The sequence below is a fragment of the Cervus canadensis genome, chromosome 3, assembly GCF_019320065.1.
Source record: "Cervus canadensis isolate Bull #8, Minnesota chromosome 3, ASM1932006v1, whole genome shotgun sequence".
Lineage (NCBI taxonomy): Eukaryota > Metazoa > Chordata > Mammalia > Artiodactyla > Cervidae > Cervus > Cervus canadensis.
Genome location: NC_057388.1, coordinates 64,628,535 through 64,645,190, shown reverse-complemented (window position 1 = coordinate 64,645,190; position 16,656 = coordinate 64,628,535). Strand labels below are relative to the sequence as shown.

General features: G+C 37.8%; 1 protein-coding gene across 3 annotated transcripts in view; it reads left to right on the top strand.

Annotated features, from left to right (window-relative positions):
- Positions 1-4,579: 4,579 nt before the first annotated feature.
- Positions 4,580-16,656, top strand: part of TAX1BP1 (Tax1 binding protein 1) — an 80,215-nt gene continuing 68,138 nt past the window's right edge. For all 3 annotated transcript variants that reach the window (XM_043463325.1, XM_043463324.1, XM_043463326.1), the window contains exons 1-2: positions 4,580-4,719; positions 11,262-11,430. In XM_043463325.1, coding sequence (XP_043319260.1) covers positions 11,269-11,430 — 162 coding nt within the window. In that variant the 5' untranslated portion in view covers positions 4,580-4,719; positions 11,262-11,268. The remainder of the gene's footprint in view (positions 4,720-11,261; positions 11,431-16,656) is intronic.

Here is a 16,656-nt window from a genome sequence, read left to right as displayed (position 1 = left end):
GTTCTTTCAACACAGGTCTTGCAATTGAGATGACAGACCTTGTTTTAGGACCTAATGAATCTCAGGTTCTTGATGTCTCATTGCAGAAAGAATTCAATGAGAGACAAAGTATTAGGTAAGAATGTGGGTTTACTCAGAGGGACATACACCCCACAGATGAGTGTGGGCTATTGCAGAAGGCCAGGGCAGCCTCTACATGTGGTGCAGTTAGCTTTTATAGACTGGGTAATTTCATAGGCTGATTAGTAGGAGGATTTTTCCAAACATTTTCAGGAAGAGGGGGAGATTTCCAGGATGGAGTCACAGCCGACTTTTTGATCTTTGATGGTCAGTCTTGGAACTGTCATGGCACCTCTGGGTGTATCACTTCGCTTCCTGATGTGTTACAGTGAGTATATACTGACAATCAAGGTCAGGTTGAAGTTGGCTTGTTTGTCATCTTGGACCCATTTGATTCTAATCAGTTTATGTTTTGTCCTTGGGCTATGTCATGCTTTCCAAGATTGTGCCTTGCCCCCTTCCCTCCTGTTTCAAGCAGACAACAGCAACAACAAGGGGAGAGGGGGCTTAACTGGTTGACATGCAACTCAAAGGAGCAAAGTTTTATACAAACATTTGGGAGAGTAATGATAGGTAAACTATAAGGAGTGAGAAAATATCAACTATCTCCTAGCATAGGGTAAGAGGAAGTACACCGCTCTACTTTAGAGTGTTTGAATTTTCTGTTTATCCAAAATCTACCATTGTTCAAATCTTGTCTTTAAAAGCACTTTTTAAAACAAAGGTTTACATACCTATTAGTTTTTTAAGGAAAGGATCGTGTCTTGCAATGGGTACCTTTAATACCAACATAAACCATTGTTTGAAAAGATGAAGACAATTCATTTTACATGCCTTCAAAACCAATAATGACACTTCTATAACACACCTATGTGAATTTATTTGTTTCTAATTTTCAATCCATGTTCAGTTCAGTTCAGTTGTTCAGTTGTGTCCGACTCTTTGCGACCCCATGAATCGCAGCACGCCATGCCTCCCTGTCCATCACCAACTCCGGGAGTTTACTCAAACTCATGTCCTTCGAGTCGGTGATGCCATCCAGCCATCTCATCCTCTGTCGTCCCCTTCTCCTCCTGCCCCCAATCCCTCCCAGCATCAGGGTCTTTTCCAATGAGTCAACTCTTCACATGAGGTGGCCAAAGTATTGGAGTTTCAGCTTCAGCATCAGTCCTTCCAATGAACACCCAGGACTGATCTCCTTTAGGATGGACTGGTTGGATCTCATTGCAGTCCAAGGGACTCTCAAGAGTCTTCTCCAACACCACAGTTCAAAAGCATCAATTCTTCGGCGCTCAGCCTTCTTCACAGTCCAACTCTCACATCCATACATGACCATTGGAAAAACCATAGCCTTGACCAGACAGACCTTTGTTGGCAAAGTAATGTCTCTGCTTTTTAATATGCTATCTAGGATGGTCATAACTTTCCTTCCAAGGAGTAAGCATCTTTTAATTTCATGGCTGCAATCACCATCTGCAGTGATTTTGGAGCCCCCAAAAAATAAAGTCTGACACTGTTTCCACTGTTTTCCCATCTATTTCCCATGAAGTGATGGGACCAGATGCCATGATCTTAGTTTTCCTAATGTTGAGCTGTAAGCCAACTTTTTCACTCTCCTCTTTCACTTTCATCAAGAGGCTTTTTACTTCCTCTTCACTTTCTGCCATAAGGGTGGTGTTGTCTGCATAGCTGAGGTTATTGATATTTCTCCCAGCAATCTTGATTCCAGGTTGTGCTTCTTCCAGCCCAGCATTTCTCATGATGTACTCTGCACATAAGTTAAATAAGGAGGGGGACAATATACAGCCTTGACGTACTCCTTTTCCTATTTGGAACCAGTCTGTTGTTCCATGTCCAGTTGTAACTGTTGCTTTCTGACTTGCATACAGATTTCTCAAGAAGCAGGTCAGGTAGTCTGGTATTCCCATCTCTTTCAGAATTTTCCACAGTTTATTGTGATCCACACAGTCAAAGACTTGAGCATAGTCAGTTTTCTGAAGCCACATTCCCCTGCAAAATGAGGATAAAAATTTACAGGGCTGCTGTGAGGAATCGAGACAACCTAAGGACCTCTGCAGTGACTAGAAAGCACTGTGTACCCAGCACTGTGTACCCCACAGACAGGAATTATTATGATTTGTGAACAATCCTCTCCCTACCTGACCCCTCTGCCCAGTCCCTTATATCCTGACTTGAAATTTTCTTCCATGTCTTCAACAAAACCATACTTAATAGTCTAGGCCTATATCTGCCAGAAGCAGTGTATTGTTTAACACAAGGCTCAAATGAGTTCTAACAACTCTGAATATCTTATACTTTTTTATACTATATTTTATACTTTTGTCATCTACATTTTCATGGATTTATTTTCTTCCGTTTTCTATCATAAGTTCTAATAGAGGAACAGTGTCTTTTAGATATTTCCCAGTCAAAACACAGGTTAGGTGGTTAGTGCTAGGTTAGCACAACGGCTTTAAAAGTGCTTGAAATTGTAATTGCTCCAGAAACATCACGGGGTGCTGAGGGAGTTTCTTTCCAATAGTTCTTTGAATAGGTTTACAATCCCTCATTCACTATTTTGTAATGCTTTTTGGAAAGCTCTTTGCTTTGAAAATCAAATGTTTTCTTAACATTTGGTGGCGAAACCTATCCTGACCTGAATTCATTTGTCAGTAACACTTGACTTGAACTCATGATGGCAAAGTGGCAAAACCTGATCTGAAGACTATGCATTCTATTTTCCTACTTAGTGGTGTCATATTCATAATTTGTTCCGAAAAAAAAAAAAAATTAACTTGATTATAGAGCGCTGCCCCACACCTTATGGGATATTATGTAACATAGGTACATTTCTCTAAAATCTGAAAAATTCTGAATTCTGAACTCTATCTGGCCCAAATCCTTTTATGAAGGGACTGTGGATCCATACATCCCTTTTATCCCTTGTACACTGTTATACATACAATAGGCTAATTTAAAAAATTCAATTAAATACTGAAGGGACATATATTTCTCCTGCTGGGAGAAACAGTCTTAAAATTCTTGGGATCATTATTAAAGGGATTAAAGCAAGTTAAAGTTGTTGAACTAATACCTTCAAGGGGAAAATAAGGTTTAAAAATTCCAGAAATTATGAAAAATAATTAGTATATGTGCTGCCGAAGCAAGCACGAAAAATAACAAATTAAAAATACACACACAAAAGTACTTTCCAATATGGCTTTTATTAAAGGTGGGCATACTGTTTTTCTGACTTCATTAACTGATAATTGGTGGTAATACATGCAAATAAGTCACGTGATTAAAAAATATGAAGAGCGATACTTCTGAAAAATTACATTTATAAAGTTCACTGCTGTATTTACATTTCTTTAAAATTATTTTTTACATTTCTTACAAGACACAGACTACTACTTGAAGGTTGCTACCAGTAATGCCAGTGAATACTGAAATTATCAAAACATTTTCATCTTCAAAAAGAGATCGGTATTTATCTGTAAAGATTCTTCTGAAATCTGTGATCAAGTGTGATATACAGAACCATACCAAGTTCAAAAATTTCAATATTTAGGAAACAAATCAGTCGGCAGATAATCAGACATTATCCTAAGTATGTGGAAGCAAAGGATACTGAAGATGATTTTGTATCTTGTGAATTTAGGAGATGCTTCAACATTTGACTTGATCTCATTTACTATCCCTTCTTCACTGGTGATGTTGCAAATTTTATCAAGAGCTTTACAGCAATGCAGGAATATAAGGAATTAGAACAGAATCCACTTGCTTCCGTGGAGTTAGGATTTAAACTGAATACTCTTTAAGGCGGTAAACTATATAACAAAGTGACTTTAAAAATTACAACTCAACAGAGAACACAGGGCTACCTACATTCACGCACACAGAATAACAGGTAACAAAAGCAGTTAACTCATAGAACTAGGTCACTGCTGGAACAAGAGGAAATAGAATCATAGAGAAGTAGAACTGAAAATCTCCTAGGAATAACCGAAATTTCAGAGAACAAAATTCCTTAGTTAAGTAAGCACCGGACTGGTCTACCAACCAGGAGTTGTGAAAACGCCTAGGAGTGAGGGGCTGCAGCAGCCGCAGGCGCGTGATCCTCCTTTGCTTCTACGACTGTCCACTTTCCGAGCCACAGAATAACTGGGTTCGCTTAGATTTATAAACATCCAGGGAATGACACGGCACCAGTCCCTGTATCTCTGGGCTACCCTTTCCACTTAACTGGTAAGTTACGTCAAAAATGCATTATCTAAACGGATCCTGTTTGGCTGCCACAGGTATCTGAGAGAAAGCGGCGAAGCGGAAGAAAGCCGGAGGAATAGCCGAGCCCAGGGAACAGGCCGTTTCGGGTTTATTAGGGTCGAGGAGTCTACTGCCCGCAGCTAAGGTGGTTAACGGCCGGGCGCTAACAGATTGATAATTCAGCGGTTAGGCCCGACCGACTCCTCGCGACGTCGGCGGCGGAAGGGGCGGGTCCATGGGAGGAAGTGACGTGTCACCGGCTTTTGGCCGTGTGGGGAGGTGTAGCCGGTCGGTAGAGGGAGGCTGTGGTGGCGGAAGAGGTTCGGCGGCTGATGGCGGCTGAAGCTCTGAAACCTCTTTAACACACCCCACTTCCCGGGAGTTCCTCACTCGGTAAGCGCCTTTCCCAGCCCGCCCTAGCGCCTTGCGTGGGGCGGACGTCCCCTGGAGCTCTGTCGGGGCTCGTGATACGCCCCTCAGTTCTGTAGTCTAGGGGCCTGACTAGTCTCGGGAATGGTCTCCGTGGTGACGATGCTGCCGAATGACGATGCTTTCCTTCTCGAGGACAAATCTTTTCTCCCGGACTGTGATTGTGACGGGAGTGTGGACAACTTTGGTTATCAGAGGAGTTGGAAAAAGCGACGGGTGGCCGCCCCACACGGCGGGGAGGCCCTGGGATAGGCCTTGGCGATTTAGGGGAGCCGTGTGGCATGTGGGCCCTTTGGCTGGGGACGAGTAGCCAGAGACCCCCGGAAAAGAAAGTGCTTTGCCGGAGGCTCTACTCTTGGGTGAGTGCTTCGTTGGTAGCGTCTGGGCTGCTGGGGTAGGTAAGCTTAGGAAAACATCTAGGTCGTGTCGAAATGGGACACTCAGGTTTGCCCGTGCGGAGTGAAACCCAAGTGTTTTGGTTGAGTCGCCAGTAGATTAGGAGGCGGGGACTCCGTGCGCCGCGGGCCGTGGGCGGAGTTAGCTGTTTGTGCTGATCTCCAACATCACCTGGGCTGTAGAGTTAGTGAACGCTTTTCTTGTCTGCTTATAAATAAGTGACTGTCACGCCTTGTGCTCGAGGGGATCTTAAATCTTAGTAGAGGAGAGTCCTGTTTGTCTTTGCTTAGGCAACTTGTCCTGATTTCACAACACTCCCTCCCAACACCCCGGAGGTCCGCAGGTTGTGGACAAGTCCCGACAAGCGCTCGTCATTTTGGGGAATCTTTGCTAAAAGATTAGTATGCGTGTGTGTGTTAAACATATTACCTTATTGGTAATCATTTTGTTTGAGAACGCCGTGACATTTGATTTTCTACATATATTTTAGGTTTTACAAAGTAGTTATGAATCGCTTTTGTGTCAGGGACAGGAAAACGTAGTTTTCAACCCTCGTTAGTTGTAGAATAGCCGCATGCAGGAATTACTAATTATAATTTTGGAGCCCAATTCCAAAAGCGTTTCAAGAGATTATTTGAGTAACATGTAAATCTTTAAGTGGGCTATTCGGGTATGGAAAGGGGCCTTCGTTTTGTTCTTATCAAGGATAAAGTTGATTTCTTCAAAGAATACTTGATTGCGTTTTCTAGTCATTCCATTGTTAAATTGCACACCCCTGTTTATACAATTATGGCTGCAGCTATTTGCGTAGAATTAACTGGTAAATATCCTTTACTTAACAAAATAACAGGTATTTTGGAATTCTAAGTTTCGACCTTTCTTAATGATGTTAAATATATTTGAAAGGTCTTAACCATGTTCCCTTTTTACTGCTTTGGGGGCATTGCCTCACATGTGAAGTTTATTGGATTGCATTCTTTTGGAATTTCTATATTACTAAGTAAAATTTTGACTGTATCCACCTCTGGTCTTTTAAAGTTTAGTTTGTCTCAAACTCTTACAGGAAGGTAAAGATTCCCTGCCCTCTAATATAATAAAAAGTCAGTTTCACAGCTTTTTAGAAATCACCATTTAAAACAAAATTAAGTGGTGTGCATGACACCTGGCAGAGTGTAATGAATAGTGGTACTCAGCTGTAAGAGTTCTGGAGATTGGGAGGACTGTTAAGTGTGTAAACTGACAAATTGGTGGATTTGCTTCTGCCTTCCAGAAGGATCGCTGATAATTCTTTTCTGGTCTGTAAGCCAGCTGATAGTCTTTGAGCAGAAATGTGAGTAATTGGAAGCAGTTAGAATATTAGCTGTAGTTTTTCCCTTCAGATACTCAGTTTCTTCCAGAACTGTTTGGAGATAAGTTTGAAAGTTCATATATAATTAACTGAAAATTAAAAAAAAATTTTTTTACTAAGTATTTCAACCACTGTGTGTAATGTGTTTTTATTGCAAAAGGTCATATGTGAGTTTTTATTACTAGTCTTTGTCTACTTTGGTTTTACTAACTTTTATTATGGAAATTTTCAAAATACCCCAAAAGAGAAGAGTTTAAAGACTCACTATTTTGCTAATCTTGGTTTATCACCCCTGGAGTTTTTTAAGGCAAATCCTGGACATCAGGATATTTCACCTATAATTTATCATCTTTAACTGGTAAGGACTTTGAAAAAAATACAATCACTATAATAATAGTATCACCTAGAATAAAATTATCTTATTTCTTTTTGAATTCTAAGTGTTAGAATTAGCAAATTATATAAAATATCCAAATTAGAAAGTTTTAAGTTTCTGTACATTTAATGCACAGAAATTCTTAGTATGGTCAACTCCTACTTCATTTGATTAAGGTTTACACATTTTGGGCTAGTTAAGTAAAATGAGTATCAGAAGTCATTGGAAAAATGCTACCAGAAAAGCCAGATCAGGCTTGGGCTTGAAAAAGTTCCAAGAGGAAGAAATGAGCAATGAAATTCCCCCGCCCTCAATTTATTTTAGCTTACCTGAGGGCCCACTGCATATTGTCTGTTATTCCTTAGATATTGATGAGTCCTCAAAAATAACAAAAATTGGATTTTAGACCAAAGACTTAACAGAGTAAAGTTTACAGCATAACATGTAAAAGGAACCCTAGAGATGTTAGTGAATAAAGTAGAAAACAGGGAAGAGGGCACTGCAGACAGCATGTAAAAGTATTTCAGGCTTTGTTTCCCAGCCAGATATGTCTGTCTTTTTTTTTTTTTCTGAACTGTTCTCATGTATTTTTTATTTTTTACTTATGTAACTTTGGTTTATTACATTAATTTCCTGTGTATAACATATTTCTAACTCTGTATATACTACAGCATGTTTACCACCAAAAATATAGTTTCCATCTGCCAGCATACAGTTGATCCCCTTTGCTCTTTCCATCCCCCTTACTCTTGTTCTTGCTGAGTCCGGTTTGGTTTATTTATTTATTTTTTGTTTGCCATGTTTCTATAGGTGTACTTTATAGAGAATGGGAAACAAAATTTAATATGGTAAAGCTACTCCTACTTTTGTGGTAGGCATTGTATTTCCTCTCTCCAGCTGAGGCTGAGTTTGTTCTTTTTCTCGTGATGTCAGTGAAGCTACACTTCCCAAACACTACCACAAGGTGATGCAGTGACTTTGCACATTACTTCCCCACTGGATGGTGTGTGGGTCTGTATATGTTGGTCTGTGTGTGTGTGCCTGTGACCTGGCAGAGTGTGTAAATCTGCATGTGAATCATTGTGATACATTAACATTCTCAGTGAATTTTAAATGATTTTAAAAGATTTACCATCTTTTCACTCCGTTTCTTATCTGTGTGAAGAATGAAACATAAACTGTATGGGAATTAGGTATTTTACTGTTTAAAATGGGGTGATTCATGTTGTAGTTACATTCAGATAACATTTATCCTTGTTAACTTTTTTATGAGTAGAAGTTATATTAGAATTAAGTTAATTTTAAAAAGTAATGAGAATGGAATGACATCTAAAAATATTTCTGTAGTTATAGTCTGAATGAAATGTTTAAAAAGGTTAGTGTTAGAGATTAATGAAGGTTTGTTATTAATGGGATAATTGCAAATTATCTTACTCTTAAGATTTATAAGCATCATAAATATATTTAATATCTGATAGAGTTTTGTATTAAAAACTTGAATTTTGGGGAGAGGGTTTAAAAATGAAATTTCTTGTTAATATGTTTATTTAAAATAATGAAACTAGTACATTCAATATACTGGTAGAAATTCAGTCAATTGAGTTAAAAGTTGAAGTTCTCTTAAGTCCTCTTTTCACACATAGCTCTCATGAGTAAAGACTAGTGTGTGCTTTTTAGTCCCTTTTGATACATTTATAAGCATATATACACATGTACATATATAAATACATATGTGTATTGTTTTAGTTGCAAAGTTGAGTCTGACTCTTCTGCAGTCCCATGGAATATAAAAGACCAGGTTCCTTTGTCCATGGGATTTTCCAGGCAAGAATACTGGAGTGGATTGCCATTTCCTTCTCCAGGGGATCTTCCTGACCCAGGGATCGAACCCACGTCTCCTGCTTTGGCAGACGGATTCTTTACCACTGAGCCACCTGGGACGCCCACATATGTGTATATACCTTTATGTTATTTTATATCTTAAAAACTTTTCAGTGAAGTAAAAGTCTAATTATTGATTTTTAAACGCTCTTGTAATTGAGGTTAAACAAAAGTTTAACCTCCACTACCTTGTTGTATAACATATACTGCTTTGTTGATTTAGTTTACTTTAGGAAAAAAGTTTCATTCTTAAATGCCTTTTAATGTACAACATGGGAAACTCATCCTAAGCTAACTTTGTTTTCTTCTTGCTGAGTATCTTCCTCAGAGAAACTTAAATACTCACTTTCTTCTTAGAAAAACATTCACTTGTCTCAGTTTTGGTAGTTGTATCTAAAAGAGTTTGGTTCAGTTAATTTAGCTATAGTCTTTCTCATGGGTTTTTTTATAACAAGTAGTGAACATTTTTTCAAAACTGGAATCAAGGGTTTTTTTTTTTCTTTCCTAGGAAGCCACTGAACTTGAAAGGAGATAATCATTAGTGGTTTCACTAACATCATAACAATCCCTTTGGGCCCAGATTTGCTCAGACTATTCAAAGAAACAAAGTAATGAACACTTACTTTAGGAAGTTCCTAGTGTTGTGCTACCTTTTCATTTTCCTGAAGACTTTAGGTTGCCAGCTGGAGACTACTGACTGTTAAGTCTTTCTGTGAAGCAGGGTTATTGGTAATAAAGCCTTTTTGTTAGTGCAGAGATAAAGGAAATTTACTACTGAATGCATTCTCTTTACCTTAGAATCCTGGCAAACCTCAGGTGGGAAAGGCCGATAGACATCCAGCCTGGTATTCTGCCACAGTGGCTTTCAGGTTCACAAATGACAGTCTCTTTGTGGGATGTCCAGTATATTGTATATCCTATAAGTACAAAGCAGTATCTTGACCATAACAGAAGCAGAGAAGATACAAAAGGAAAATTGGAGGTTTCTGAAGTGTTATTTCAGAATTTTAAAGATTAGCTCTAGTATTTCAGATCAACAAAAGAAACATGGAAAAGCATATTTTCTTAGATCTTCCTAGAAATAAAGACTTCTTAGTAATTGTTAAAATGTGAGTAGTGTTGAGAATTCGCTGGTAGTCTACTGGTAAGGACTCTAATGCTTTCACTGCCTTGACCCAGGTTCAGTCCCTGGTCCGGGAACTAAGATCCTGCAAGCCTCACAGTGTGGCTGGAAAAAAAAATGTGATTAGTGTTACTTCCATAGAAACTTCATGGATTTGTGAAGTAAATTAGAATAATTTGGTTAGCAAATGTCTTAACCTGGTTTTTCCCATTATTACAGAGATTCTTGTTTTGATGACTCAAGCAAGTGCCACGGTGTCAGTGGCATTGTTTCGTATGTGGTATGGTAGAAACAATGACTGAAGTGAGTCTGACACACTGCAGAGATAGATTTTTTGAGTAAATTGTATCATTTTTCTCACAAGTAGAGCAAATAATATGGAAAACATTTAGGTTTTGAAGATTTTTATAGGCCACTTTCACCATTCACCTGCTAGCTAGTACTAAGTTAGTGAGCACTCACTGGGTCTATAATAGATTCTCAATGGTATGTATTTCCTTGACACTATATATTTAAAGATACATGTATTTTTAATCAGTAACTGTATGGAAAGGGTACAGTAATGCTGGACTCACGATAGAATGAAAGGGTAGAATTGGTATAGGTAGAGATGAACAAATAGGCTGAACTATTTCAAGTAGACCAACTGAGATTTTACATCATTTGAGAGATTTGAACAAGTGTGTACCAGAAGCCCAGGAAGACAGCCCAGGTCTGGGAATCTGTGAGGGCTGCTAATGGAGACTTAAATTGATGGTTTGAGTCAGAGTCTAAATAGTATTTCTCTGTGCTGGCTGTATACAGGATTAAGATTACTTTGGGAGGCTTAAAAGAAATGCATATACACACACTTGCATGCAGTGCCCAGGTCCCAAAAAGTCATTGTCTTTTTCTAAGACCTCCTAATGATTCTGATATGTAGCTGGGGTTCAGAAAAGCTGGGGATCATGAATGTGGGTCAGGAATGCATGACAGAGAGGTTGACCAGGCTCGAGGTTATAGGAGCCTAGAACCTAGTGTGGAGGGATGCAATAGGTTGGATTAGAGAGGAAAGTGATGCAAGTTCAGGGGTTCAACATAGAAACACTGCTTTTGGTTTGCAAGAGAAGCAGAGGGCTAGGCTTTGCAGGAGAGGTGAAAGTTTGGTTTGTAAGTTTTTTTAACTCGTGTAACTTTCTGAACCATTTTATAAATTAATTACTTCCCAGTTTGTGTTTTTATATTTAGTTATATCTAAAGGAGTTCCTATATTTAAGAAGTATGTCTTTTCAATAATTCTCTGAGAATATCCATGTAATTTACTTTTAAAGCTATATATTTTCTCAAGGTATGAGTTTTTTCTTAGTTGGTATCATTAAATATGTATAATTTACTTGTTTCAGATTCACAATGACATCCTTTCAAGAAGTTCCATTGCAGACTTCCAACTTTGCCCATGTCATCTTTCAAAATGTGGCCAAGAGTTATCTTCCTAATGCACACTTAGAATGTCATTATACTTTAACTCCATATATCCATCCACATCCAAAAGATTGGGTTGGTATATTCAAGGTAAGAGAACTTTCTGCATATTTCTTCCATATAGGCACTCTTTATTTTCTTAAGAGGGTCACAATTAGTTTATACTTGTCTTAGCTCTACGTTAAGGATTATTTTTATAAACGTCAAATATAAAACATTATGTAAACTTGAAATATTTTGATAGTGCAGGGTAGTGCACAACAAATGTTAGGAACTTCAGTTCACCAGACTTTGCTCTCTGTGATCAAATGGTTTGACTTAAAATTCTTTTCAAATTTTTCTTCTCCCATTTTCTCCTTTCCTTGCCTTAAAAAAAGTGATCTTTTCCTTTGGTTTGCTATATCATTTACGGTCTTGTCATTTGTAATTAATTTTGTACAGCTCTACAGCTGTGTTTATCTTTTCTGTTGTCTCACATTGTTAAAATATTCCTCATATTGTCCCGTGCTTTAATAAGAGTATTCTGTTTTACATGACTAGTAAATTCGTTGATGGCAAGAGTCCCAGTTCTAATATTTTGCCATTATGTATTACATTTAGTTGAAAATTACACTGAGATGATCATTATAGTGGTGGAAGTTTTTTGGCAGTTTCAAGTCTTCAGAATGTAATGGAGAACCAGAAAATAAGAATGTCCTTTGAGCAAAGTAATGCTGTAAATGTACAGGTAGTAAAACTTACTTTTCTCTTGGGTTATTCTAGATTCTCCCTCAGAAGCAATTTTTATTTTAGATATGACTTGTTAAAACCAGGACCATTAGGTATTGAAATTTTGATTGTGTGGTCTGTATAAATTAAATAGTAAAGTAGAAAGAAATAAAAGTAGCTGCTAGGATTAGGTACATTGAGAGTATCAAGTAGTGAAAGTCTGGCCTAATAGAGTGAGGAGGGCAGAAAAACTGTATGGGATAAAACAAAGTTCTGGCATTTAATGATATTTCAGTACCTTTTTGAATCTCTCATCCCTTGGCGTTGCTGGATTGGTGAGTTATTTACTCTCTTTTCTTTAGGCTTGTCAAAATCCAGTATGAAGATACATTAATTGTAAGCTTGTTATGAAATCAGTATCATTTTTAATTTTACATAAGAGATGAATAACAAGTTAAAGACACTAAGAATTGGTATTTTCTTGAAGAGTGAGACAGAGAGGAAGAATAGAGCAGGGAAATGAGATTGAGGGAAGAAAGGGCATTGCTGGCAGGAAAATGGCATAAGCAAAGGCGATGAGAATGAGTTAGTGAAGTGGAGGGAGATGAAGTGTCAGTCTTTCCACGGAAGACCTTCAATGTTAAACTAAGTAGTTTGCAGACTTTTCATTATGTGCAGTGAGAAGTCCGCATATGTTGGCTGATGTGTGATAAATTGTGTTTCAAGAAGATAAATCTTTACATTTTCTTTTCAGACTACTTACTTTTGTCTTCTGGTTCCCCCTCCCATTTTTTAATAACCTGTTGTTTACACCAAAAGTTTATGACTGTCTCATCAGATCCAGCCAAACACAATTGTGTCAGTTTTATTGCCTATTTCCATATTTTTAATATCACTGGTGTAGTTCATGCTCTCATTATCTCCTTCTAAGACGATTGCAATAGGTTTCCTGTTTTCTCTGCTTTCATTCTCAATGCCGCTCCTCCATTTTATCTGTTCTTCAAAATGCTGTATATGTAATAGAAAATGAAAATCTGAACATATCTTCCTCTTAGTTTAAGTGGCTTTTCATGCTCTGTGGGATAATGCCAAGACCAAATAACTTAGGGTGCCAAATAGGGCTCCTTTATAAGACCTGATTTATATCTTCCTTGTTTTACATTGCCTGCTTATTTTTGGCTTTCATAATGCTAATGTATTGTCTCTCGTGCACTCTAAGGACTGTTAACTCTTCTTTAAGCAGTAGTACTTACATAAATAAATAATAAATAAATTTGAGTAGAGTACCCTTTCCATCTCTCTGCCTGGATGATACTTAAAACTCAGTGGGAAGTTTAAGCATGTAGTAAAAACTTCAAACTGTACAGGAAAACTCAGGGAAAAAAAAATCATGTTTTAATACTATTACCTAGCAATAAGCATTGTTAACATATTGGTATATATCTGTAAATAATAATTATACTTTGTCTATAAAAAGTATACACATATGCTGTTGATGCATTGTGAAATTAATGGAAATGTTTATAAATATTTACCATTAAACAGTGCTTAATACAGACTGTATTTTTTTATTTTGTGTCCATTTATTTCATAGGATAAGTTCTTGGAAAAGGAATTACGGTGTTTATGGCATTGAATGTTTTTAAGTACTTGATATGTACTGCATATTGCTGTCTAGAATGATTTTGATGGATATATTGACAAGGCAGGCAGGGAGAAAGTGCCTAGATAGTAACTCTAAGGGGAAGGAATGAAGGGAAAGTGTATTGTGTGCTTCAAAAAATGTTAAAGAATTTAATTTTCCTGGAACAGGTACCAGTTTTAGAAAATGAATGGGAAAAGTTTGTTTGGATCATGTTGTCGATTGTTTTAATATTTAGTTGAGGAATAGCTTTTAAGCAGAGAGTAATAGAGTTTAGAAGTGAACTTTAATCTTACAGTGCTGAATAAGATAAATTGGAATTAGAATGGAGGCACAGAGAATGTTTAGACCATCTTAATTTCTAGGTGAGATAATGCCAGCCTTTGAGAAAGGGATCAATTGTGGGTAATAATCCATAGGAAGCATCTATAAGGTTTGTCAGCAATTAACTGAATGCATTGGGACTGAAACTCATTCATTAAATGGACTCAGTGAGGAGGAGCAAGGTCATGTGCTGAGTTGGCATGAGGAGTGGGGCTGGGGGTAGGGATCTTGAGTATGGAGAAGATTTGGTCTTGCTACTGTGGAAGAATGGGGAATGGGAGTAGGTTAACCACGAGATTGTTGAGCAGCTGTTTTGTTTGTCTAGAGATTGAGCACCTAGAATTGAGTGAATTGAGTGAATTCCTAAAGTGGGTATTATTCACACTGTGAGTTTGGAAAGAGACGTCAAGAGGGCCAAGGATACTAGCATGGTTTTAGGTGCATTACTGAAATGGTTAACTGACCATGAAGTCCAGGTTGGGTAGGGGAATGAGTGGAGCCAGACTAGGGATGTAGACTGGGTTGGAGTTTTTCTCCCTCTTTGCTGCTGCTGCTGCGTCGCTTCAGTCGTGTCCGACTGTGTGACCCCATAGACGCAACCCACCAGGCTGCTCTGTCCCTGGTATTCTCCGGGGAAGAATATTGGAGTGGGTTGCCATTTCCTTCTCCAATGCATACATGCATGCTAAGTCGATTCAGTTGTGTCTGACTCTGCGCGACCCTATGGACAAGCCCACCAGGCTCCTCTGTCCACAGAATTCTCTAGGCAAGATTACTGGAGTGGGTTGCCATTTCCTTCTCCACCCTCTTTTCTAGTGTTGATTAAATTATAACTAAAACATGTAGCATGTTTGTTTATTCTTTATACTTTGCAAAGATCTTTCATGAGAGCATTATACTCACCATTTTGCAGATGAGGGAACTGAGGTCCAGAAAGAAGTGTCTTGGTTACTCCAAGTTAAACTTTGGAGCTAATGTTTGAACCACAGGTAAAACTTCAAGAATTGTTCTTGGCAGTTTGGTTAAGTGAGAGATCTAGTTTTTCAAAGTTAACAACAGAATTCCTAAAAAGTTCTGTGTGCATTTTATGAGTGATAGGATTGAAGTAAAAAAAAAAAATACAGGAAAAGATTGAGAACTGTACATGATGTCATATCTATTATCAAACCCAACATTAATTGAAATAAAATATTTAATATGTCCCATTATATTTGTTTTATTACCATCAATTTGATTTGGTCTTGACTGTAAGTATTTTTAAGAATTTATTTATAATTAGGTTATGCTTGGTACAAATTAAATTAACTTATAATTAAAATAATTTAAACTAAAGGTCCTTGAGACTTTTTTTTAACTGTAAAGGAGTTATAACAATTCTCATGTTTCAGAGATACTATTCTAGTTGTGGAAATTGGGAGTGCAAGAGTGATTATGTCATGTTGTCCAGAGTCACATAGGCAAAACCAGCATTCCCAGTAAGGTACTATTCTCACTGAATCCTTACTGACAACCAGATTTAAAAACTTTAATTTCCTGGTATGAAAAGTGAAACTGAGCAATGATTTTGTACTTGAATATCTTGTTTCAAGTTTTTTTTCCCTCCTCTTTGTTTTTTTCCTTTTCATATTTGTCTTCATTCTGCTTCTGCTGTCTTCCTGCCCTGTCTCCATTCCAGTCCTTTCTTATTTTTTGTTTTTAAAAAAAATATTCTCCTGTTGTAAAAATTATCATAATTTTAGAAAACTTGGAACAAAACAGGGGATGCAAAAGGTAAAAATTTAAGATGACCAGCAGTCCCATCGCCCAGCCATGTGCCTGTGCGCTAAGTTGCTTTAGTCTGTGTTTGACACTGTAGCCTGCCAGGCTTCTCTGTCCATGGGATTCTCCAGGCAAGAATACAGGAGTCTGTCGCCATGCCCTCCAGGGGGTCTTCCCAACCCAGGGATCAGACCCTAGTCTCCCTACCTATTAGGAGTGGTTACCATTATTAATGTTTTAAAAGTGTTTCCTTTCCGTCCTTTTTTTTTCCTTTTAGCTAAAGGGAGAATACTTTCAGTCTTTTTTGAATGCGTATATTTTGAAAATAGTTGGAATAGTAGTATATGACGTTTTTTATGTCCTGAATTTTTCACTTATGATTGTAGCCACTTTCTTAATAAGTAGCTCTGTAACATTTTATCTCATGGAGGGACATTTATGTTGTTTATGATATGATATTTCTTAGAATCAGCATTGCCATCTCCCTGTGTGTATCTAGGCATTTTTGCAGTTCTTTCCTTTTAAAAAAGAAGGACCTTTACTCTTGTAATGATTTTTGAAAATTATAGTATATACAAAAGAAAGAAAATTAATACCCTTATAAAGTGTACCCTCACCTTTCCCAGAAATACCTGTTGCTAAGTTTGGTGTATGTTTTTCTAGAATTTAAAAATTCATAGGCTTATCTTTAAACTGTTTTTTAGGTTTTGTATTCATCTGTACATAATCAGCAAACTTATTTCAGTGCCTTACCTCCTTCATGTCCTGTGTCTATCTCCATTTACATCTCCCCCAAAACCAATCCCCACTTCTCTCTCTCTCTCTCTCTCTCTCCCTCTCCCTCTCTCCCTCTCTCCCTCTCCCCCTCTCCCTCTCCCTCCCTC